Here is a 22,490-nt window from a genome sequence, read left to right on the forward strand (position 1 = left end):
TTTGGTAGTTCCTCAATAAGTTAAACATAGACTCTCCACAGGATCCAACACCTGCCTCATAGGTATATGACCAAGAAAACTGAAGACAGGTTTTGAAACAAAAACTTGTAAGCAGATATTTATTTCAGCATTATTCACAGTAGCAGAAAGGTGGAAATGACTCATATGTCCATCAACAGTTGAATGGCTAGGATATAATGGGATCTAGCTGCACAGCGGGATGTTATTCAGCCATAAAAAGGAATCAAGTCCTGAGGTTCCTGGGTGGCTCAGCGCATTAAGCCTCTGCCTTCAGTTCAAGTCATGATCCCAGGGTCCTGGGTTCTCTGCTCAGCAGGGAGCCTGCTTCCCCCTCTGTCTCTGCCTGCCTCTCTGCCTACTTGTGATCTCTCTCTCTCTCTGTCAAATAAATTTAAAAATATTTAAAAAAAAAAGGAATCAAGTCCTGATTCATGCTACAACATGGATGAACCTGGAAAACATCATGCTGAAGGAAAGCAGTCAGGCACAAAAGGTCACATACTGAAGAGTTCCCTCGATTTTAAGAAATGTCTAGAATGGGCAAACCCATAGACATTGAAAGGAGATTCATGGTTGCCGGGGGCTGGGCAGGTGAGGAGGCAGGGGTGGGAGTGGGGAGTGACTGGTAATGGGGACGGGTTTCTTTTGGGGGAAACGAAAATGTTTCAGAATCAGATAGTGGTGGTAGTTGAGCAACCTTGTGAATCTACTTTAAAAGACACTGCTGAACTGTACACTTTATAAGGGCGAATTTTATGGTATGTGAATTATATCTCAATAAAGCTGTCATTCTTAAATGTTCTGGGGAAAATGTATAAAAAGGTTGGCAGGGGTGGGGAGGGAGGGACAAGAATGAAATTAAATGGTTGACCTACAGCATGCCCACAAGGACCGTCAAGATGAAAGTTTTGGTGGTGGTATTTTTATTTATTTATTTTTTTTACAGATCTATAAATCTGCTAACTGAAGCCCTGGGAGCCAGATATGTTTTTGCATTCAGAACGTTTTGGATTTTAGAAAGACAATATGGCGCACGTGCATGTAACCATCCGGCAAGGTTCAGGACAAGACCCAGTAAACCAAAATTTAAAAATTTCTGCAGGGGACGCAGCTGGGAGGCTGAGTTGGTTGAGCATCCAATTCTTAGTTGATCTGGGGGTCATGGAATCGAGCCCTACGTAGGACTCTCCACTCACTGGGGAGTCTGCTTCTTTCTAACTCTCTCGCTCTCTCTCACTATCTCTCTCTCTCCTCCTCTCCCTCTGCCCCTACCCTACCTGTGTTCTCTCTAAAATAAAGGCATAAATGTTTTCTAAAAATTTCTGCAGGGAAACATATGCGTTCACACTGAACAAGTCAAAGAAGGGCTCTAAGTCTTCAGTGCGATACAGCAGCCACATGTGATTGTTGGGCTCTTGAAATGAGCCCAGCCGGTGTTGAAATGCACCTCAAGTATGAAATGCCACATTTCAAAGACCTCATTGGAGAAAACTGATATTTAAAAAGTTACAAAGTTAATCATTTTATATTGATTCCATGTTGAAATGTTTTGGATCCATTGGTTCAAGTAAGAAAGATCATTAAAATTCATTCCGCCTGGGTGCCGGGATGACTCCCTCAATAAGGCATCTGACTCTCTCTCTCTGCCTTTTAAAATCTCTCGGGTGCCTGGGTGGCTCAGTGGGTTAAGCCGCTGCCTTCGGCTCAGGTCGTGATCTCAGGGTCCTGGGATCGAGTCGCGCAACGGGCTCTTTGCTCAGCGGGGAGCCTGCTTCCCTCTCTCTCTCTGCCTGCCTCTCTGTCTACTGTGATCTCTCTGTCAAATAAATAAATAAAATCTTTAAAAAAAAAAAAGACATTTAAAATCTCTCTCTGCCTTTTAAAATCTTTTTTTTTTAAAGATTTTATTTATTTATTTGACAGAGAGAGCGAAATCACAAGTAGATGGAGAGGCAGGCAGAGAGAGAGAGAGAGGGAAGCAGGCTCCCTGCCAAGCAGAGAGCCCGATGCGGGACTCGATCCCAGGACCCTGAGATCATGACCCGAGCCGAAGGCAGCGGCTTAACCCACTGAGCCACCCAGGCGCCCCTAAATAAAATCTTTTAAAAAAATAAAATAAGGGGCACCTGGGTGGCTCAGTGGGTTAAGCCGCTGCCTTCGGCTCAGGTCATGATCTCAGGGTCCTGGGATCGAGTCCCGCATCGGGCTCTCTGCTCAGCGGGGAGCCTGTTTCCTCCTCTCTCTCTCTGCCTGCCTCTCTGCCTACTTGTGATCTCTCTCTGTCAAATAAATAAATAAAATCTTTAAAAAAAAAAAATAAAATAAAATAAAATAAGGGGCACCTGGGTGGCTCAGTGGTTAAGCCGCTGCCTTCGACTCGGGTCATGATCTCAGGGTCCTGGGATCGAGTCCCGCATCGGGCACTCTGCTCGGCAGGGAGCCTGCTTCCTCCTCTCTCTCTCTGCCTGCCTCTCTGCCTACTTACAATCTCTGTCTGTTAAATAAATAAATAAAATCTTTTAAAAAATAAAAATATAAAAATAAAATAAAATGTGGCCACTGGATGATTTTTAAGTGCCTACGTGTCCTGCCTTCACAGTTAATATCCTGTTTCAAACAAGCTTGTTCCAAACTTATTTCAAACAACAAAAAAGGAAAAACCTTTACGTTTCCATGTTTTTAGATCTGGAGTATAACTGCAATTGGTAGGTCCAAGACTTAGCCCATGGGCCTGGAGAATCAAGAATGAGAAGGAAAGGCTGGAAGCTTGCAGCCAACTGTCTCCAGTCCAGAAATGGCCTGACTGCCGCCCACCCCACCCACCCCATCCCCTGCCTGCGGTAAGCAGACCCCTGCAGCAGCCCTTCCCATGGCGCTCTGCCCAGGCTACCCCAGGCTGCTGGGTCAGCCCTGCCTGCCCATTGTCTCCAGCTCTGCAGGGGAGGAGCAAGGAGGAAGGGACAGGAGGAGTGTATATGGGAGCGGGCTGCCTGGAACTGCAACACTCCTCCAGCCTCAGGCAGAGGGCCAGCCATGTCCAGCTCACGGCTCCTGCTCCTGCTCTTGCTGCTGGTATCACCACCCCCTCTGCAGCCCTCCTCGCTGGCACCACCGGACACCCCAGCGGGCAAGGCCACCATCATGGGCCTTATCCTCTCGGCGCTGGAGAGAGCCACCTCCTTCCTGAAGAAGAGGCTGCCTGAAATCAACCTGGACGGCGTGGTGGGGTTCCGGGTGCTGGAAGGTGGGTGCACTCTTGTTCCTCTGGATGGGCCACCAGAAAAACAGTTCTCAGCCAGTCACCTCCCTGCTCTGCTAGGAGGCTTGCTCCTTTTGGAGCCCTCTTGGGGCCCTGCTGTACTCAATTATTTTAGGAGCAAAAAGGATTCAGACACTACATGGGAAAAGATTTGGAAATTATTCTTTTCCTGGGAGGAAATGATTCATTTGAGAGGGATGGTCCTGATAGGTCACGAACAAGATGGGCAGAGGAGTATGCCCTCTCAAGGGGCCTTAATGGGAGCGTGGCTATGGAAAAACCAGAAACCCTTAAGATCGGGCTGCAGTGCACTCCCTCCACTTCTACCCAAAGCCACCTGAAGGCTCCAAGATAAGAGCCAAGTGTTTGTTCAGCTTTCAGGGATATAAGATCCTCTAGAAGGAGCTGACAATAGGCCAAGGCAAACAAGGAACCACCCCACTCACACTTCCAGTTACAGGAGCCCCTTTCCAAAGGCCACCTTGACCTAACTGACAGAGCTGACTTAGTATCAGCCTGGGGCTCTGGCCAGGCCCCCCTTCCCCATCACCCCCTCTGGGGATGACCAGCACAGCTTGCCACCTCCATCCACCTGGACTCCAGGTCCCAGCAAGAAGAGGGGCCAGGTCTGCTCCCATGCCTGGCCTCCCAGTGTCCTCCCCACACTCCTGAGCCCCCAAGTGCCATCCTGGAGACCCCCAAGATCCAAGATCCTCTCAGGCTAGGACCAGGGTCTCCATTTAATCCCAGCCTGTCCTATACTGCCTCTAGAAATGAGTAATAATAATAAACCACAGGCAGGCTTCCCCATGAGGCACAAGATACTTTCAGAGGCCCGTGAAAATGTTTTGATTTCTCTCTCTTTTTTTAAATTTCATTTATTTGAGAGAGAGCATGCGCATGAGAGAGAACAGGGGAGAGGGGTAGAGGGAGAGGGAGAATCAGACTCCCCACTGAGCAGGGAGCCTGATGCAGGACTCAGTCCCAGGACCCTGGGATCATGACCTGAGCCGAAGGCAGACACTTGACCGACTAACCCACCCAGGCACCCTGTTTTGATTTCTGTTAAAGTCAGAAGGAATAAAAATAAACTTTTAAGTCAAAGAGAATGCTCTAATATATAATGTCACCAGATCCATATTTACACTTATACAGTCTTAAGACGTTCTTTTTGATCTATTTTTTTTTTTTAATAAAGAAAGGGCCCCACAAAGCCACAGCAAATGGCCTGGCAATGTACCTTTGGATGCTAGTAATCTCCAAGCAGCCCAGAGAGGGAAGTGTTCTGTTTTGCTCTCCCTGCAGGTGGGGACCCTGAGGCACAGAGAGGTCCAGTAACCTCTCCAGTATGATCGGCTTCACAGCTGATCATACTCAAATCGAACTCCAACAGCCCTTGAGGGGAGAGTGGATATTGCCTTGACTTTTCTGACCACCCTAGATGTCAGGCACAGCACTGGGCTCCATCTAAGCAGCTGTTGTTGTTCCTGGAACAAGACAACAGGTTTTGTCAGCAGCCGTCCCATGGGCCTGTTATTTCTTTATGGAGAGAGAAGGAAGAGCAGGTGGTTCCCTTGGCCGTGTGCTTTCTGGGGTCCATGAGATAATAAAACATAAAGTTTGCTAAGTACCCACTAAGTGCTGGCACAAGGTTAACGCTCATATGGGGTATTTTGCTGACTTCTCCCCACAATCCTTGAAGTAAGTTCATTATGATTATCCCCTTTCACCGATCAGGGACAGACTTTAGAGAATGTCCAGGGTCACATAGCAAGCAAGTGTAGGCAGTGGGCTTAGAACCCTGCTCTGTCTGACTCAGTGCCCATTGTCTGAATCATCACTGGGTTGAGGTGGCTGGGAAGGAGGGAAATGGTGGCGCAACCCAACACCACACAACAGCCTCAGACCAGGGCCACCCCCTCCTCTCCTCTCCACAGCTCTCCTCTATCCCTTTGCCATAACCTATAGATGTGTAACAAAGTATCCTTAAACAGGTGCATAAAACGGCAACACAGTTACCATCTCACCATGACTGTTTGTCAGGAATCTAGGAAGAGTTGGGCTAGGGTTCTGGCTCAGGGTCTCACATGAGATTGGAGTCAAAATGTCAGCCAGGCTGTGATCATCCGAAGGCTTGACTGGGGCTGGAGGAGCCACCCCATTCACTCCCAGGCCTGTCAAGTTAGTGCTGGCAGGAGCCTCACCATGTGACCTCGCCATATGGCTACCTGTGTGCACTGGCAACATGGCAGCCAGCTTTCCCAGAGTAAGTGACCTCAGAGAAGCAAGGCAGGAGCCTTGTCTTTTACAACCAAGCCTTGGAGGTCACACACCATCATTTCCCCAATTTCTTATTGGTTTAGAGGGTAAGCCCCATATGATGCAGGAAGGCCTTGAAAGGGTGTGGAAACTGGCGGGTTGCCACAGCACTCCTTGTGAAGGTCCTATTTTCATTCTCAGCCTCCCAGGACAGAGAGAAGGGGTTCACAGTTGGGGGGGTCCAGTTACAACAAGATACCCATTGTTCTCCCGAATCCTTTCTGCTTGGGGCTAGACAAGTGGACATTGACCCTCCCTAAGAGAGAAAAGGGTCCCTCCAGCTGCCTCTGCCAGCCAGGACGGTGATCCAAAAGGTGGCAGCAGCAGCCACCCAGGCAGGGAGAAATACCACCATGAAGCCAGGTTGGGTGCACCTCATTGCTAACTTGGCTACCCCTTCTGGTTGCCAGGACAGTACCCTCCAGCTGCAACAGAGTCAAGCAGTCTGGAACAAGGCTTCAGAAGCAGACAGCCTAGGTTCAAGTGCAGGGAGAGAGCCAAAACTGGAGAAGAGTGTTATAGAGCCCATCACCCCCCACAGGACTTGCTTAACACACTCTTAAACCACATCCTCCCTCCCCAACAAAGTTCTTATCTGGACTCAGGCCATCTCTCATCCTCTCAGCCCTGTGCTGAGGCTTTCCCTCACATCTCCTCTCTCGACCACCTTTTCTCTCCCCACCATGACCATTTTCTCCCACCCCTGCAGAACCACTGCTAGTCAAAATGTGAAATTTGAAATGTGAATTCTAACGTGAAAATTAGAAAAAGGTGTCTCTTTCCTCAAGTCGTTTGCCTGCCATCTGCTGGGAAATTGTCTTAATACAAATACAAACCCAGGGCGCCTGGATGGCTCAGTGGGTTAAGCCGCTGCCTTCGGCTCAGATCATGATCCCAGGGTCCTGGGATCGAGTCCCACATCAGGCTCTCTGCTCATCAGGGAGCCTGCTTCTCTCTCTCTCTCTCTCTCTCTCTCTGCCTACCTCTCTGCCTACTTGTGATCTCTGTCAAATAAATAAATAAAATCTTTTTAAAAAAAAGATATTTAACAAATACAAACCCATGATAGGAATATATGCTGCCCTTGTGCAGTATACAACCTGCTCAACTGTACACCGCGGCTTTCCACCCAGCATCTGAATCCCTTCCTCATTCTTGTACAGCAAACCTTAGATCTCCCTAATTAATTCTTACAACTAAACTTTATTAAGTGCCTACTTTGCACCGTGGACAATGCTAAGTCCTCTCTATGCATTAGTTCATTTAATCCTTACAACTCCCCACTCTAAGAAGTAAGAACCATCATTTCTCCCATTTCATAGATGAAGAAAGTAAAATGAAAAGAAATTAAATATCTTTCTCTGGTCATCCAACAAGAAAGAATTCGAGTCAGGATCTAAACTCAGGCCCACCTCCCGAAACCAAATCTTTAGCTGCCAACTTCCGGCACACTGGCCCCACCCCCATCACCCAGCTGAGCCCCACAGGCCTCATTTCCAGTAAGCTCAGCCAATTCTTTCCTCTCAAGAACTGGAGGAGAAAAGGAGGTTCAATAAGCATTATAAGTTTGGATAATCTTTTCTATTCAAATTCCTTGTCAAATGATGGAATGAATGAAGTCTTTTCCTTTCCAGGGCAGCTAAAAGGTGTTCTGGAAAAGTGGGCCCAGGACCCCCAGATGCAGCAGCTGAGCCTGCGTGTGGGGAAGCTGGTGGAAAAGCTAGAACCTCTCCTTCACAGATCCATCTCCTACCTCAAGCTGAGTGATCCCAAGTACCTAAGAGGTAAAAGCAGGGGCTAAAGTCCCATTACTTCAGGAACACAGCATCTGGGGGCACTCCTCCTGGTGTAACGGAGAATCTGGGACAATCTGTAACCAACTGATTCCTGTGGGCCTAGCACACAGGCTGAACTTGGGGAATGTTTGGCCATCCCTGGCCAGCTTGTGATGACCTCTCCCACCTATACAGGGAGTGATGAGACGGGGAGGGGTTGAATGGTGGGGCAGAGTGGCTGGGAGTAGGGAACATGCCTCCCTTTGCTCAGCTTACCCAAGGCTTGGAAGCCTGCATCCTAGACAAGAGGGGAGGGTCTGGTCTGTCCCAGAGAGTAAGATGTCTCAAAAATAATTCAGCCCTTTGCACACCAAATATTAGCATTCTGCTAGTATTTCTCTGATCCACGCTGTAAGCCTGGTGTGAATCATTCCTGGGGTGGTAAAGGGGGATGATGTATAAAACCAGCCCCTCACGCTTGTTTGGCCGCCTAGACTCCCAGCTCCCAGGCAGGTGTGTGGGAATGAACAAGGAGATGGTTAGCCAGTATACCCTTCCTTCTCACACAGCAGCCCAGCTGCAGACCACCACATCCCCACCCTCCCTACCTCTGATCTCCATGTGCCCCATCCTGGCCCTTAAGACCATCCCAACCTGTGTTATCCTAAAGAAGTCCCTCAGCATCTTTCTTTCTTTCTTTCTTTCTTTCTTTCTTTCTTTCTTTCTTTCTTTCTTTTTTAAGACTTTATTTATTAGGGCTCCTGGGTGGCCCAGTGGCTTAAAGCCTCAGCCTTCAGCTCAGGTCATGATCTCGGGGTCCTAGGATGGAGCCCCATATTGGGCTCTCTGCTCAGCAGGGAGCCTGCTTCCCCCTCTGTCTCTCTGCCTGCCTCTCTGCCTACTTGTGACCTCTGTCAAATAAATGGATAAAATCTTTAAAAAAAAAAAAAAGATTTTATCTATTTATTTATTTGAGAGAGAGCACAAGCTGTGGGGAGGGGCAGAGGCAGAGGGAGAAGCATACTCCCTGCTGAGCAGGGAGCCTGACTTGGGGCTCGATCCCCAGACCTGAGATCATGACCTGAGCTGAAAGCAGAAGCTTAATTGACTGAACCACTCAGGCACCCCAATTCCTATTGATTAAAAAAAAAAAAATTTTTTTTTTTTTAGAGGAGGAGCTTCCTGAATGTTTCAAACATAATGTGCAAGCAGCAGGCAAGGCTCAGAGCCTTGGGCAGGCTTGTGTGCGGTCAGGGCTACCTGGGCAGGGACACCCAGTTCCTGGGCTTGGGCTGTAGGAGCCTGGGTGCAATTAGGCAAGGTGTGGTGCACTGCCCCTGGGTGCTTTCTCTTCACCCCGCCTTTCTGCCAGAGTTCCAGCCGACCATCCAGCCTGGGTTTTGGAAGCTTCCACATGCCTGGACCAGCACAGATGCCTCCATGGTCTACCCCACGTTTGAGCCACAGGACTCCTTCTCCGAGGAACGCAGTGACTCCTGTCTGGTGCAGCTGCTGGGAACAGGGTGGGCCCCCTACACCTGCCCTCACTTTCCAAAAACCCAGATCACTTGCTCTCTGCTAGTCCTCCTGTCTCCAACGTCCAAGGATCTGTGCAGAACCAAACACAGCCTCCCCACCTCCCAGACACCCTGACACCAACCTCTCTCACCCCCGTTGCACCTAAGCTGCCTCCCCCGCAGCCCCGCTCTCCACTGGAGACTTCCAGCTGGGTCCAAACATCCACCCCACACCCTGAACGCACCCCCCCCCCACTGGTCTCTCACACAAGAGGGATCCTTTCAAAAGCCACATCTGAACAGTCCGCCCCCAGTATGAAGCTTCCTGTTGTTCTCAGAACAAAGCCCCAGCTCCTGCTGCCCTTACAGGTCCCCGGGCCCCTCTAGTCCAGCCCCTGGGGCTCTTGTCAGGCCCTCAAAAGGACCTATTCTGTCCCACTTCTAAACCTTTGCCTGCGCCCCGCTGTTATCTGTGGCCCTCCTCCCACCTGCCCCACCCCACCCCCCTGCCTAAGTAACCCTGCTTACGCCTTAGAGCCACTCCAGCATCCTTCTTCCAGAACCTTCCCTGACCTCCCACAGTAGGCTGACTCTCCTAGCACCACCGGTAGCCATAGATAGAATTTACATTAATCTAGGGCTCTGGCCCCCTCACTGGGCTGTAGGTCTCTGCAAGCAGGAGTAGAGCCTAGTGACGCTTACAATTTCATCCTGCTGTGCAGGGGGCTTGGTACCAGCCCTGAATCAGCCCTAGGTTCATAGAATTGCTGGGTAGGGTAGTGGGTGGTCCCCCAAGGACTGTACTTGGGGGTCCCACAGAGCAAGTCGCAGCCCCTTGGAGCTTGCCCAATCCAGGATAACTCCAGGGTCGCCTCCCCTTGCTGGGGTAGCACAGCTGGGTCCCTAGAACATACTGGGGTTCTAATAACAAGTGGGGGGCTGGGGACCGGAACAGGCTTCATGTCCTCAGGCTTCCTTCAGGGCGCCTGAACCACTTCTTCTGCAGGACAGACAGCAGCCAGCCCTGCAGGCTCTCAGACTTGTGCAGGACCCTCATGACCAAGCCCGGCTGCTCGGGCTACGGCCTCTCCCACCAGCTGCTGTTCTTCCTCTCGGCCAGAATGGTAAGTGCCCCACATGGGCCAGCCACACGCACAGAGGAGAGCCAAAGATTAGAAGGGTCTTGTGGTGGTGCAGTTTTGCATGCTACACACCAGGAAAATAAGCGGGGTTTGGGGCTTGTGCTTTGGACATCAGGAGGGAGAAGTAAGAGTAGTCTGCCATCTGTCTGCTATAACATTGAACCAGACTAGGGGTGGGGGTGGGGGGGCAGGATTTGGGATTCTAGTTGGACAGATCGCACTGCATGCAAAACTGGATTGTAGGCGCCGGGAAAACAAAGAGAAAGAGTAAAAGAGAAGCAGCAGAAAGAACTCCGTAAACAATAACAAATGGAAAAGGATTTCGAATATTTGGTCCATAGCAGCTTTCAGAAAAACAAACCAAGACAAACCAGCCCCACCCTGACCTCTGCAGCCTCCAATGCTCTTCCAAGCCCAGGAGCTCAAACTTCACTAAATAAAGACAATAATTTTAGTTTTATAAAATTATTTTTATAATTTTATTTTTTAAACATTTTATTTATTTATCTGAGAGAGAGAGAGAGACATCACAAGTATGGAGAGGGGTAGAGAGAGAAGCAGGCCCTCCCCACTGAGTAGGGAGCCCAATGCGGGACCCATACCAGGACCCTGGGATCATGACCTGAGCCGAAAGCAGACGCTTAACCAACTGAGCCACCCAGGAACCCTAAATTAGGATAATAATTTTTAAGCATATATATTTCCCCATATGGAAAGGTAAGGCTCATTATCTCCATTGAAAGAGGTTATTTCTTGTGCAGAAATTCTTAACTGAGGGGTGCCTGGGTGCCTCAGTGGGTCAAAGCCTCTGCCTTCGGCTCAGATCGTGATATCATGGGATCGAGCCCCGTGTTGGGCTGTCTGCTCAGCAGGGAGCCTGCTTCCTCCTCTCTCTGCCTGCCTTTCTCCCTACTTGTGATCTCTGTCTGTCAAATAAATAAATAAATCTTTAAAAAAGAAAGAAAGAAATTCTTAGCTGAGAAGGTACTTAATGTTTTAGTTAGGCAGGTTTTTAAAAAAAAAAAAATTGTTGTTATTTGTTGGCAAGCTGTCCCCATCCAGTATTTCTGTAAATACAATAACAATCAAATTACGAGGAAAACTATTTTGCTTATTAGATTGGACAGGTAGAAGGCTACTCTGATACAGTGTTACAGAAATTGGCAAATCCACCTCTCGTCTCCTGTCCCGTCCCTGAGACCAGTCCGTGGCCCACACTTTGAGCAGCACTGAAGCTAGCCAGCTGGGTTAGCCTGAAATCGGAATGGGGCGGCAGCGAATGGTTATATCGCTCCAGTTTCAGGCTGTGTCGGGTACTTCCCGACTATGGTACCGCCCATCCAAGCGAGTGCCTCTGGTGCAGTCCCAGACACATCACCCTTCCCCTGTGGCTGAGACCCTCGAGGTTCGGAAAGGTTAACGTGGCCGGCTAAGGTCACACCACTCCTGAGTGGCAGAGCTGGGACTCAAACCCAGCTCTTTCTGATCCGCGCCGCCCCCCCCCCCCCGCCACCCCACCCAGAGATGGAGCCTCCAGCAGTCCAGGGGTATAGATGGGGAAGAAATTCTGGAAAAAGAGGAAAGACCTGCCTCAAAGGCAGCCTCCTTCCAGACCATCTCAGAACTACAAGCCTTCCCCTGTGGTGGAGTGTGGGTGTGTCATCTATCCTTCTGGCTGTTTCTTCCCCTCAGAAGGGATGCACAGAGGGGCTGTTCCGCCAGAGCCAACACTACATGAATCTATTTTGTGCCAACATGATGGAGCTGAACCGGAGAGCTGAGGCCATTGGATATGCCTACCCGACCCGGGACATCTTCATGGAGAACAGTGAGCCCTGGCACTCCTCTCTACTGACAGAGCGGAGGGGTGTGCCTGGTCCAGGGGGCACGTACGCATGCACACACACACGCACTCACGGGTTGCCAGATTTAGCAAAAGAAATATAGATGCCCCAAGTAACTTTGAACTCCAGATAAACTGAATATATTTTTAGTACAAGTATATCCTGAACATTCCCTGGGATACTCTTGTGCTTTAAAATTTGCATTTGTGATTATTGGACACTCGACTTGAACTGGGCGTCCTGTATTTTACCTGCCACAACGTGACTGCTTCCTGCCCCCAAGGCTGACACGGTGATGGAACTCTGGACTGACTGACCAGCTCAGAGATGAGGCAGGAAAGGCATCTCATAGTGGTTGCTCCTTGGCGTGGGGGTCTGGATCCCTCGACTGACACTAACTCTTGAGTGACTCCCATCAAGGCCCTCAGTGGAGGCAGGACCTAGTCTGGGAGTCGCCTTATTCCAGTCACTGCCCTGAGCCCCTACCTGCTGGCAGGAGGAGGCTCGTGGCACTGTGCAGCCTTGGACGCTGGAAGCTGGTGGGCCTGGAGGAAGGCCTGTAGAGCATCCTCTGTCTTTGCTTCCAGTCATGTTCTGTGGAATCAGTGGCTTCTTGGACTTCTACAAGCTCCAGTGGCTGGAAGCCATTCTCAACTGGCAGAAGCCACAGGAAGGATGCTTCGGGAGGCCCGGTGAGGTGCACGTCCACCCTGGCTGAAAGCAGGAGGCTGGTGGGGGGCTGGGTTTCTAGGCCAAGTGAAGAAAGGTGATAGAGCAGTCCTAGTGGCTCAGAGAGAGATTTGCAACACATATATACATGCAAACACACAGGCGAACACACACACACGTGGAAATGGGCTTGGATCTTTGGAAGCCAAAACTTTGCAGGATGGGAGACAGTCTCGTTGGAAGGTGCTGGCCCCCTGCCCCTGCAGGAACAAATGCATTGCTTCGGTGACTATCTCCTAAGCACCTGCTTTGGGCCAGACCCTTTCTAGGATCCAGGGTATACTTTGACCCTGAAGAAAAGAGGCAGAAGCCATCTAAATTAACCAATAAGTGAATTAATTGTGAGTTCTGATAAGGGCTGTGAAGAAGAAACAGGCTGAGAAAGAAAAGAATGTGGAAGAAGTTTCTTTGGACGAGAATATTCAGGGAGATGTCTGCAGCAAGTGACCTAGAAGAGGAGGCAGAGAGGACACAGTCCCTTTCCAGCTGTGTTACACTGGGCAGCTGGTCCCTTTTAACTCACTGAGCCTTGACTTCCTCTTCTGTAGATAAATGGGTATAATAATTTCCTTCCTGAGCTATGAGGAGTAGACATAATACATGGGAAACCATTTGTCCTGTTTGTGGTACAGAGGAGGTTTCCAGTACAGGCTAAAGCCTGGAATGCCTCAAGGAGGCAAAGCTTTTGAAATAAGATAGTCTAATTTTAGAATAGAACAGGTGATAAAATGAAGGTTCTGAGGCCCCCAGACCTTCCGACTGAGCAGACAGAACGTGGGCCTGTGGAAAGTGCATATTTAAGAAGTTCCTCCGCATCAGCTGCCCTGATATGGGTGGTTGGGGGACCACAATGGGAGAAACATCAGCAGAGGGCAAATTGAGGCAGTATGTAAGGATCTGCAGACAGGTGCTCCAGGAACCTTCTGGAAGAACCTCCAGAGGCAAGTCCCAAGTTTCTTGAGGTATTGTGAGGCGGGGGGGGGGGGGGGGGGGTGTTGGTGAGTAAGGTGTGAAAATCCATCTTGAGAAGGTCACCTTTCAACTCTTCTCCCAGCTGCTGAAGATGAAGAATTATCAAAAGCCGTTCAACACCAACAGCATGTTTTGAGGAGAGTGAAGAGGCGAGAAAAACAATTTACAGGTAATGAAAATACCCAGCGGCCTTCTGGGCATGAAACCAAGATACACCCCAGAAAGGCTGCACACAGATTGACCTCAGTGGAAATGTGCCTTATTCCCTCAGGGCAGGGTAGGAAGCGGGAGTCCAGAGATCTTGTCTCCAGGAAGGGAACATAAAAGAAGTTTCAGCGTGTTACTGAAAATGACAACAGAGAGCACCCCCTCACTGTCTAGGTCAAGTCAGGAAAACGGAACCAGCACCGGGAACTTGAGGCAGGGGGAGTTTAATGCAGGGAACTCTTCTCAAAGGTGTTGCAAGAGATGAGCCCAGAAAAGCGAGAAAACCCAGAGACTAACCACTGCAGGAAGCCACGACCCTCACCGGAAACAGAGCTGGAGGGACTGTGGAGCCAGGCAGGGTTAGGAGAGCCTGCAGGGGCTGGCCATGGAGGAGGCAAAGATGGGGAGGAGTATCCCCTCTTTCAGCTTGTGTCTGCTATTGCTCAAACCTAGACAGAAGCTGATGGGCAAGGCATCCTGGGAAATGTAGTTTGGAAGGGTCAGTGCACTGTGGTTTGGAGCCAAAAAAGGGCAAGAGGGAATCTTTGAGCAAACAGGCAAGTGAGCAATGCAATCCCTGTGGCCACATGTCCAGATGTCCCCAGCTTACACCTCTTGTCCCGGAGCCATTATGAATAGTACCCCCTTTCCTCCCCGAAGTATCCCTGGTTGAGAAGATAAATTGCGTGGTCAGTCCACCAGTGTAGAGAAAACGAGAATCAGATACAGTTATATTGGGAAGGGAAGAAAGGCAAGATTTAATATGGGAGGCAGGGAGGAAGAAGGAAGAGAAGAACTGATTCCTTTTTAAAATTTTTTGATTTTTTCCTTTTTTTATTTTATTAAAAAATAAATATCCGCAAAACACAAGCAGGAAAAGAGATGTGATAGCCAGCCCCCAGAGCAGATACCCAGCATAGGTTGGTGGATGATTCCAGTAACTAAATGTCTCCCCATGAGCCCCACTGTAGCCTCATCATCTGCCTGCAGGTAGGCAAGGGAAGGAAGTGGAAGTACAAATCCAAAGGCTGGGTTGGGGGAGGGAGAGAAGTTCTCAGGAGACCACAAGAGGCCCCTGACACAAGGGGCTGTGGCTACCCATGGCCAGGTGGTAGGGGTTCTGCTGTGCACGCACTGGAGAGCTGGCTGCTGCCCAGAGGCACACAGCTAGACCGTACGACTGAGCTGGGACTGGAGAGGGAGGTGCAGAAAGGGCCGAGGTCCTTCCGGGGTCCCTACAGATTGATGGCAGTGGAGGGAACTGCCCAGGAGGGAGCAGTGCTTCCTTTCCTTCTGGAGCACACCCCCTGCACACCCATGGAGCAGGGGGCAGCCAGCGTGGAGATTTAGGGCACAGGATTTGAAATCATGCTGTCAGAGCTGGAATCTGCTTCTGCTTCTTCCTCACTGTGGGGATCACTCGACCCTTCTGGTCCTCCATTTCTTTATAAAATCAGGACCTACCAGTGCCTCCTTCATAGAGCTGCTGGGGGTTAGTATCAGATCACCAAGCAGAGCACTCCCCATGGTATTTGGCGTATCACAGTGTGAGCTGCTGGCGTGCATAATTAGGCTCCTTGGAACCTGCATTCTCCCTCCCTCCAAAGGCCCTAGCTGAGGTTCTTCCCATCTCCAAGACCGTGAGGGGCGAGGAAAGTCCTGGCTCCCTCTCCACCTGCTCAGAAACAGAGGTGGGTGGCCCACTTGGGGGTTAGAGAACAAAGAAACCTCTAAGGGGTTCTTGCTCTGGCAGGTGTCAGGCAGGTGCTCAGGGTCACCTGGGACCAGACAAAATTAAGGCAGGAATGAGAGAGGCTATCAAGGTCAAGAAATGAGCCCTGGGGACTCCAGTGTTGGGGAGCTCATCCCTGCTACCGAACTTTGGTTTCCCTATCTGCAAAAATGGGCAACAGGATGCTATCCTAGAAGGTCTCATGCAGGCCCTCAGAGCAAGGGGAGGTGGGAAGGAGCTGGACAAGGGTGTGGCCTCAGGTCAGATCCCAGGGGAGGGGGGCTCTGGAGTGGAAATTGCACCTGAGTCACCCCCCCCCCAGATGGAAGGCTGGTCTTTTGTGTCATGTAAGTCACTGGGAGGAGGCATAACCTTCTTGATGAGGAGGCTCCAACTGGCCAGGGTCATTTCTCTGGAGACGGGAGCTATTAGTGGCCAGCACTCATGGCAGCTGGTGGATGGGTGGTGGCCCAGGACCTGGCTGGTTGGGGAAGTATCCAAAAACCACTCATGACAGAACTGTGGCTAGTATTCAACACAGGATTCACAGGGAGGGCTTTCTCTCCCCAGATGGCTGTTCCTCCCACAACACAGCCATGGCTGTGGCCGCCCTGGGGGGCTTCCTCTACGTCCTGGCGGAACACCCCCCAGCAGGTGGAGAGCTGTGGCAGTCCTCACTGGCACCAGCTGTAGTCGCTGAGACAAATGTGTCCACGCCTGCCACTGGAAGATGAAAATGGATACCATTCGTCAGACCTTCCTCCCTTAAATCCCAGGTGCCCAGGCCATGCCCTGACAAGGAGGCAGCAGAAGAAACAACCAGAAAAGCAGCCCAGCTTCGTCCCCTCGGGGAGCAGGGCCAGGGAAGGTGATGTGGGGCTGGAGCCAGGCGTGGGAGCCAGGCGTGGAAGCAGAAATGAATAAATTTAGAGTGCAGTCGAGTCGTGTTTCTCAGCCGTGGGGACAACTTCTAGGGCTCTGTTTTCAAGTCACGACACAAATTCCAAGGAGACCCATAATGTGAGCGTTAAAGGCAGCTCATTCAGATGTCAATGGTTGCATCTTTCCCAGTGGGAGAAATAAGGGTCTCTGAATGTAACAGTCGAGTCATGACTGAACTTGAGATGTGGTCACAAAAGGCAGAACATAAAATGTTTATGTCCGTGCAAGGAACTCTAGTGTCATGTCGTGTCCTGCCACAGCCACGTCATTTGACAAAAGGCAGTGTAGCATCGTGGTTAATGGTGCAGCTGTGCCCAGGCTGCGTGCGTCCAAATCCCAGCTGTCCCGCTGATGAGCTCTGTGTCCTCGGCAGGGTCAGTTAGTGTCTCTGTGACTTTGTTTCTCATCAGTACAACTGGGATAATTATGGCACCTGCCTGAAGATCACTTTCAGTGTTGTGACCATCATCTTTGTAGGGTACCGAGAACCATTCCTATAACACAGTAGGTGCCAGGTGAGTGTTCCCTCCTGCAGCAGCAGGGGTGATGTCACATTACCTGGGGAGCTTGTCCCGAAGCAGTGGGCATGGAGAGCTGACTTGTCAGCCCTTTTCTTATTCCCAGCACGTGCTTCCTCCCTGGTGTTCTGCTTCAGTGTGAGTATATCTGAGCATGTCAGCTACAGTTCTGATTTGTTTTCTTGAAGTACAGCTGACATAAAATTCCTTGGAACTCTGACACAAGGAAAGACCTTCTGGAATGTTATCATGGGTCCAGCCACTGTCTGTGGTACAGATATCAGGTTATGTACAGAGGCATGTCAAAAGAAGACTGGGGTCGAAAAATCATCTAAAACTCCAGTCCTTTGGACTTGAAGGTTCTCTTTTTTTTTTTCTTCAAAGATTTTATTTATTTGACAGACAGAGATCACAAGTAAGTGGAGAAGCAGGCAGAGAGAGAGGAAGCAGGCTCCCCATGGAGCAGAGAGCCTGACATGGGGCTCGATCCCAGGACACTGGGATCACAACCTGAGCCAAAGGCAGAGGCTTAACCCACTGAGCCACTCAGGTGCCCCTGAGCTTGCAGATTCTTTAAGTCCATCACGTTGCTTTGCTTCACAGTGAAAAACAGTTGCTGATCTTCCCTGTGTGAGTAGGAGTTGTACTGGAGAATCTGAATTCAAACACCCGTGCTCCTTCTGTGCTCAGCTGAATAATCCTGCGGGGGCCAGTGGTTCTTCTAAATCTTTCTCTTGGGAGTTAGTCTCCTCTGTCTAATCCTCTTCTGGTGCCCCTGAATGCTTTCCTGAAAGTGCTCTTAAGTTGTCAGGCACAGAGAAATGGTCCTGGATTTCGCTGACAAGTTTGACTTGCTTCTGGGTTGCTAGTTTTCTTGAGGAACCAAGGGCCGGAATTTAATACCTACTTGGCACTCCATAGGCTTCAAGGATTTCTTCCACATACTGGATCACAAAGCAAAGTTTACCAAGACAGGCACACAGCCTAGAGAGGGTGGTCAGCCCATAACCGGATTAGGGGGGATTATGTCTCACCCTGTGTCCTTCCTGCATTCTAGATGGATTAGTCACTGGAGCCTGACATTGATACATGTTTATTTAGTAGGCTTAATTAACCCAACAAGGGTGGGGATGAGGGGGGCAATGACTCTAGAGGAAATCTGGGTTTATAAGTCACTTTCAGGAAAAGGGAATCCTAAAGCTAACTGGGACATGGGAAGAAAAATTTGCAAGATGAACCCCACTTGAACTGTCACATCTTTGGGTTATAAGGGCTGTAGGGAACTGAGAAGAAGTAAAAACACCAGTGATGAGTCTCCTTCCCATATTCTAAATACTGGCTCGCTACCTTCCTAGAGGAGTTTCTCCGTATGTGGCCTGTGGCCACTGGCATCAGGACTAGTTGGGGAGATCTTGTTAAACATGTAGATTCTCAGGCGCTTGGGTGACTCAGTCAGTTAAGCATCTGCCTTCAGCTCAAGTCATGATCCCAGGAGTTCCAGGATCCAGATTGAGTCTTGGACTCCCCGCTCAGTGGGGAGTGGGCTTCTCCGTCTGACCCTCCCCCGTCTTGTGCTCTCTCTCTTTCTCAAATACATAAAATCCTTAAAAAACAAACAAACAAACAAACATGCAGACTCTCTACCTCTGTCCCTAGAGATTCTCATTCAGCCCCCAGGAGGGGTCCTGGGGATATGTCTCCTTGGCAAACTCCCAAGGGATTCTGATGCTCACCAAGGCTGAGGACTGTGGGGTCACCAAGGCCTGGACCTGTATGACATCAGGTGGTAGATAAAAGGAACATCTACGTTTGACACTGGGGCAGTGACCTCAATACGTATATCCAGAGGTATAAGTAAGGTTCCTCCCCCCCTACCCTGCAAGACTCTTTAGGCTGGTCTGGAAATTAAGTTGACATGAGACAAATTAACAGGAGAAAAACAAAACAAAAAAGAAGCGTAAGAAACGTGCATACTGCCTGTCTACATGAGAGAGACCCAGGAAAACTGAATAAGTCCCTGCAGTGGCCTAAGCGGTCACCCTAAATACCATTTCCAGCTAAAGATGAGAGAAGACCCTGGGGCTGGGAGAGTCCCTTATGGGAGGTTACCGGGGAAAGCACAGTAAACAAGAGCAGACTGAAGTCTGTCCTTTCTCTACTCATAAGTTTCTAGAAATTTAGGATCACCCACCCCCTCTTCCTGGTAATGAGATGAAAACACACTTACAAAAGGGTAAATTCTGTTTTCAGAACTTCCCTTTGTCTGCAGTTTCTTTTTTTTACATTTTTTTTAAGGATTTTATTTACTTGACAGAGAGATCACAAGCAGGCAGAGAGGAAGACAGAGAGAGAGGAGGAAGCAGGCTCCCTGCTGAGCAGAGAGCCCGATGCGGGGCTCGATCCCAGGACCCTGAGATCATGACCTGAGCCGAAGGCAGTGGCTTAACCCACTGAGCCACCCAGGCGCCCCTGTCTGCAGTTTCTTAAAAATAACCAGCTTAAGATGATCAGTATGCCAAAGAGGCATATCTTGGGGTGGCAAAATTTGCTTCCCTACACCCCCCCTCCTTGGTGCTCACACTCACCCCACTGTGATTTTAGGTGCTCCAACAATGTTCCTGTCAAAAGCATGTTCCCAACAGGTCCCTCAGTCAAGATAAAAATGTCTGCTGTAAATGAGGATTTGTGTTAAACAAATAATTGTTGTTTTTAAAGTATTTCCCTTTAAGATGTAAACACGTACAGGAAAAGTTGTGAGCGCAAACTTCAGAACCTTCTGCCACCTCTGCTAACAACTGTGTGACCCTAGGTTGGTAGCTTGCCCTCTCTGTGCCTCCATTTCTTTTTCTGTACAATGGGTAGCGCAATATCACCCAGTCCAAGTGGCTATGAGCCAGGGGAAAGACCTCTACTAAGAAAGTGAGAAAGCAAAGAAAGAAAGGAAATTGATTGCCTATAGCTTTATGTCTAGTTGGCTGTTGGTTAAAGCTGTTTGTGGGGCACCTGAGTGGCTCAGAGGGTTGGGTGTCTGTCTGCCTTAGGCTCAGCTCATGATCTCCAGGTCCTGGGATTGAGCCCAGCATCTGCAGGCTCCCAGCTCAGCGGGGAGTCTGTTTCTCCCTTCTCTCTGCCTCTCCCCCAGCTTATACTTTCTCTCTCTCTCAAATGAAAAAGATTTTTTTTATTTTTTACTTATTTGACAGAGATCACAAGCAGGCAGAGAGGCACGGAGGAGGAAGCAGGCTCCCTGCTGAGCAGAGAGCCCAATGCAGGGCTCGATCCCAGGACTCTGGGATCATGACCTGAGCCAAAGGCAGAGGCTTTAACCCACTGAGCCACCCAGGCGCCCCTGAAAAAGAATTTTTTAAAAAGCTATTTGCAATTGGTCATCCTTAACATTTTGATCTCATAACCTTGAGGCATTTACAGGCTTTAAGTTTTGGTTTGCTTCTTTTTCTAAATTTTTTAATTATTTTAACTAAATTTAGTTAACATATACTGTATTAGTCTCAGGGATAGAATTTAGTGATTCATAATTTGCACACAACACCCAATGCTCATTACATCAAGTGTCCTCCTTAATGCCCATCTTGGTTTGCTTCTGTAAACAGTATTAAAAAAAAAAAATGGGGGCCTGACAGGCTTAGTCAGAGACCATACAACTTTTTTTTATGATTTTATTTATTTATTTGACAGACAGAGATCACAAGTTGGCAGAGAGGCAGGCAGAGAGAGCGGAAGGGAGGCAGACTCCCTGCCGAGCAGAGAGCCCGCTGGGATCATGACCTGAGCCAAAGGGAGAGGCTTTAACCCACTGAGCTACAGCCTACCCCCCCACCCCAGCATTTGACCTCAGGGTCAAGTTCCAGCCCCACATTGTGTGGAGAGATTAGCTATTTAAAAAGTAAAAAAGGGACAGGGACAAGAACCCCCCAATGAAGTAATATATGCCAAGCCCCATGTCAGCCAAACCAAGACTTAATATCTGACTTAACTACAGTTTAAGCCTCTTCCAGGAATGAAACTGAGCCTCCTGCTCCCTCATCAAAACCTTTAACCAGCCAATTACCTGGTCAGCGCTAGTGAAGTCATCTGCACTATAGGCCCTTGTCCTTCCCTCAAAGGAAGGTGATCTTGCCTAAAACAATCCACTCTTTCTTTGTCTCCCTCCCTTTCTGCCTATAAAAGCCTTTCATTTTGTACAGCTCTTTGGAGCATCTTTCTATTTGCTAGATGGGATGCTGCCTTATTCTTGAGTCATTGAATAAAGTCTATTTGATCTTTAAATTCACTCAGTTGACTTTTGTTTTTTAACAGCAGATATGGCATAAAGCCATATCAATCTAGTGGCCTCCTTGTTTAATTAATGTAATAGGCTGCTCAGCAAATGGAGAATTTCCGTGGGACTTACGTGCTTAGGTATTATGTGCTTGTTACGTGACACAGTTGGGAGGAGACGGAAGGTCAGAACTCTCTAGAGACTGCCTGTACCTACATCTTCCAGTCAACAACCCACAACCACCCCTCCCACCTCCCATTCATCTCCTTCCCTGACTCCCAGTAGGAAGAATGACCTTATTCCAGAAACTCAACTATCTTAATTTGCTACGGGGAGGGTGGGGGACATACTACACAACCTTAGCTTGATCATAGCAAGCCCTCCAGTAGCCTGAAAATCTTCTTTATATGAAAGTGCTTTTGGACACCTCCCTTTGTCCTTACCACCCAAAACCCTACAGTATATCATCAGCCATTTCTCACAACCCCAGTGCACTTGCTGTTTCTGCCCACAGGTCCTGATTCCATGCTTTAATAAAACCACCTTTTTGCACCAAAGAAGTCTCAAGAATTCTTTCTTGGCCCTCAGCTCCAAAACTCACCTACAATCTGTAAGGGCCTATTCAGCCAGAGCGGCGCCACCCCAGTTGAACTGCCATTTTGTGTTTATTGGGTAAAACTTAAATTGACCCTGCCCACCCCCCAGGAGAACTTACTTAAAAGCAAGTCCGGGGGCGCCTGGGTGGCTCAGTGGGTTAGGCCTCTGCCTTCAGCTCAGGTCATGATCTCAGGGTCCTGGGATCGAGACCCGCATTGGGCTCTCTGCTCCGCAGGGAGCCTGCTTCCTCCTCTCTCTATGCCTGCCGCTCCGCCTACTTGTGATCTCTCTCTCTCTCTCTGTCAAATAAAAAAATAAAATATTTAAAAAAAAAAAAAAGTCCGGGAAACCAGTCCCAGGTCACAAAGCCCAAATACAAGGGTGGGTCAGGTCAGGTGGAGACATTCAATCAGTGGGGGCCCATACTGTCTCCTAGCTACCAAGGAGTATGGACCCCGCCTTGGGGTGACTTTTGGGTGCCCATTCTGACTAAAGTGATAGGCTAGTTCAAATAGCTACTATGGGGTGACTTGTAGTTCAATTGGCTACCCATGTGTGACCTAGCATGACTGTGCAGCTTCCTCTGTGTATTGCAATCTCCTTGGCCACCTGTGTGCGGCCAGGCTCAACCACATGG

General features: G+C 49.3%; 1 protein-coding gene across 1 annotated transcript; it reads left to right on the top strand.

Annotated features, from left to right (window-relative positions):
- The first annotated feature begins 1,047 nt into the window (after positions 1–1,047).
- Positions 1,048–16,458, top strand: C17H16orf89 (chromosome 17 C16orf89 homolog). Its single transcript, XM_059155519.1, has 9 exons — positions 1,048–1,062; positions 2,953–3,265; positions 7,234–7,383; positions 8,747–8,897; positions 9,898–10,015; positions 11,726–11,861; positions 12,465–12,569; positions 13,661–13,747; positions 16,088–16,458. The coding sequence occupies exons 1-9, from the start codon at positions 1,048–1,050 to the stop codon at positions 16,249–16,251; spliced, it is 1,239 nt and encodes a 412-aa protein (XP_059011502.1). The 3' UTR covers positions 16,252–16,458.
- Positions 16,459–22,490: the final 6,032 nt, after the last annotated feature.

The sequence above is a fragment of the Mustela lutreola genome, chromosome 17 (genome assembly GCF_030435805.1).
Source record: "Mustela lutreola isolate mMusLut2 chromosome 17, mMusLut2.pri, whole genome shotgun sequence".
NCBI lineage: Eukaryota > Metazoa > Chordata > Mammalia > Carnivora > Mustelidae > Mustela > Mustela lutreola.

Excerpts from the sequence above, each read along its gene's own strand:
- C17H16orf89 (XM_059155519.1), top strand. Across the intron at positions 7,384-8,746 it reads TGATCCCAAGTACCTAAGAG|AGTTCCAGCCGACCATCCAG; the intron begins GTAAAAGCAGGG and ends CCTTTCTGCCAG. Across the intron at positions 8,898-9,897 it reads GTGCAGCTGCTGGGAACAGG|GACAGACAGCAGCCAGCCCT; the intron begins GTGGGCCCCCTA and ends CTTCTTCTGCAG.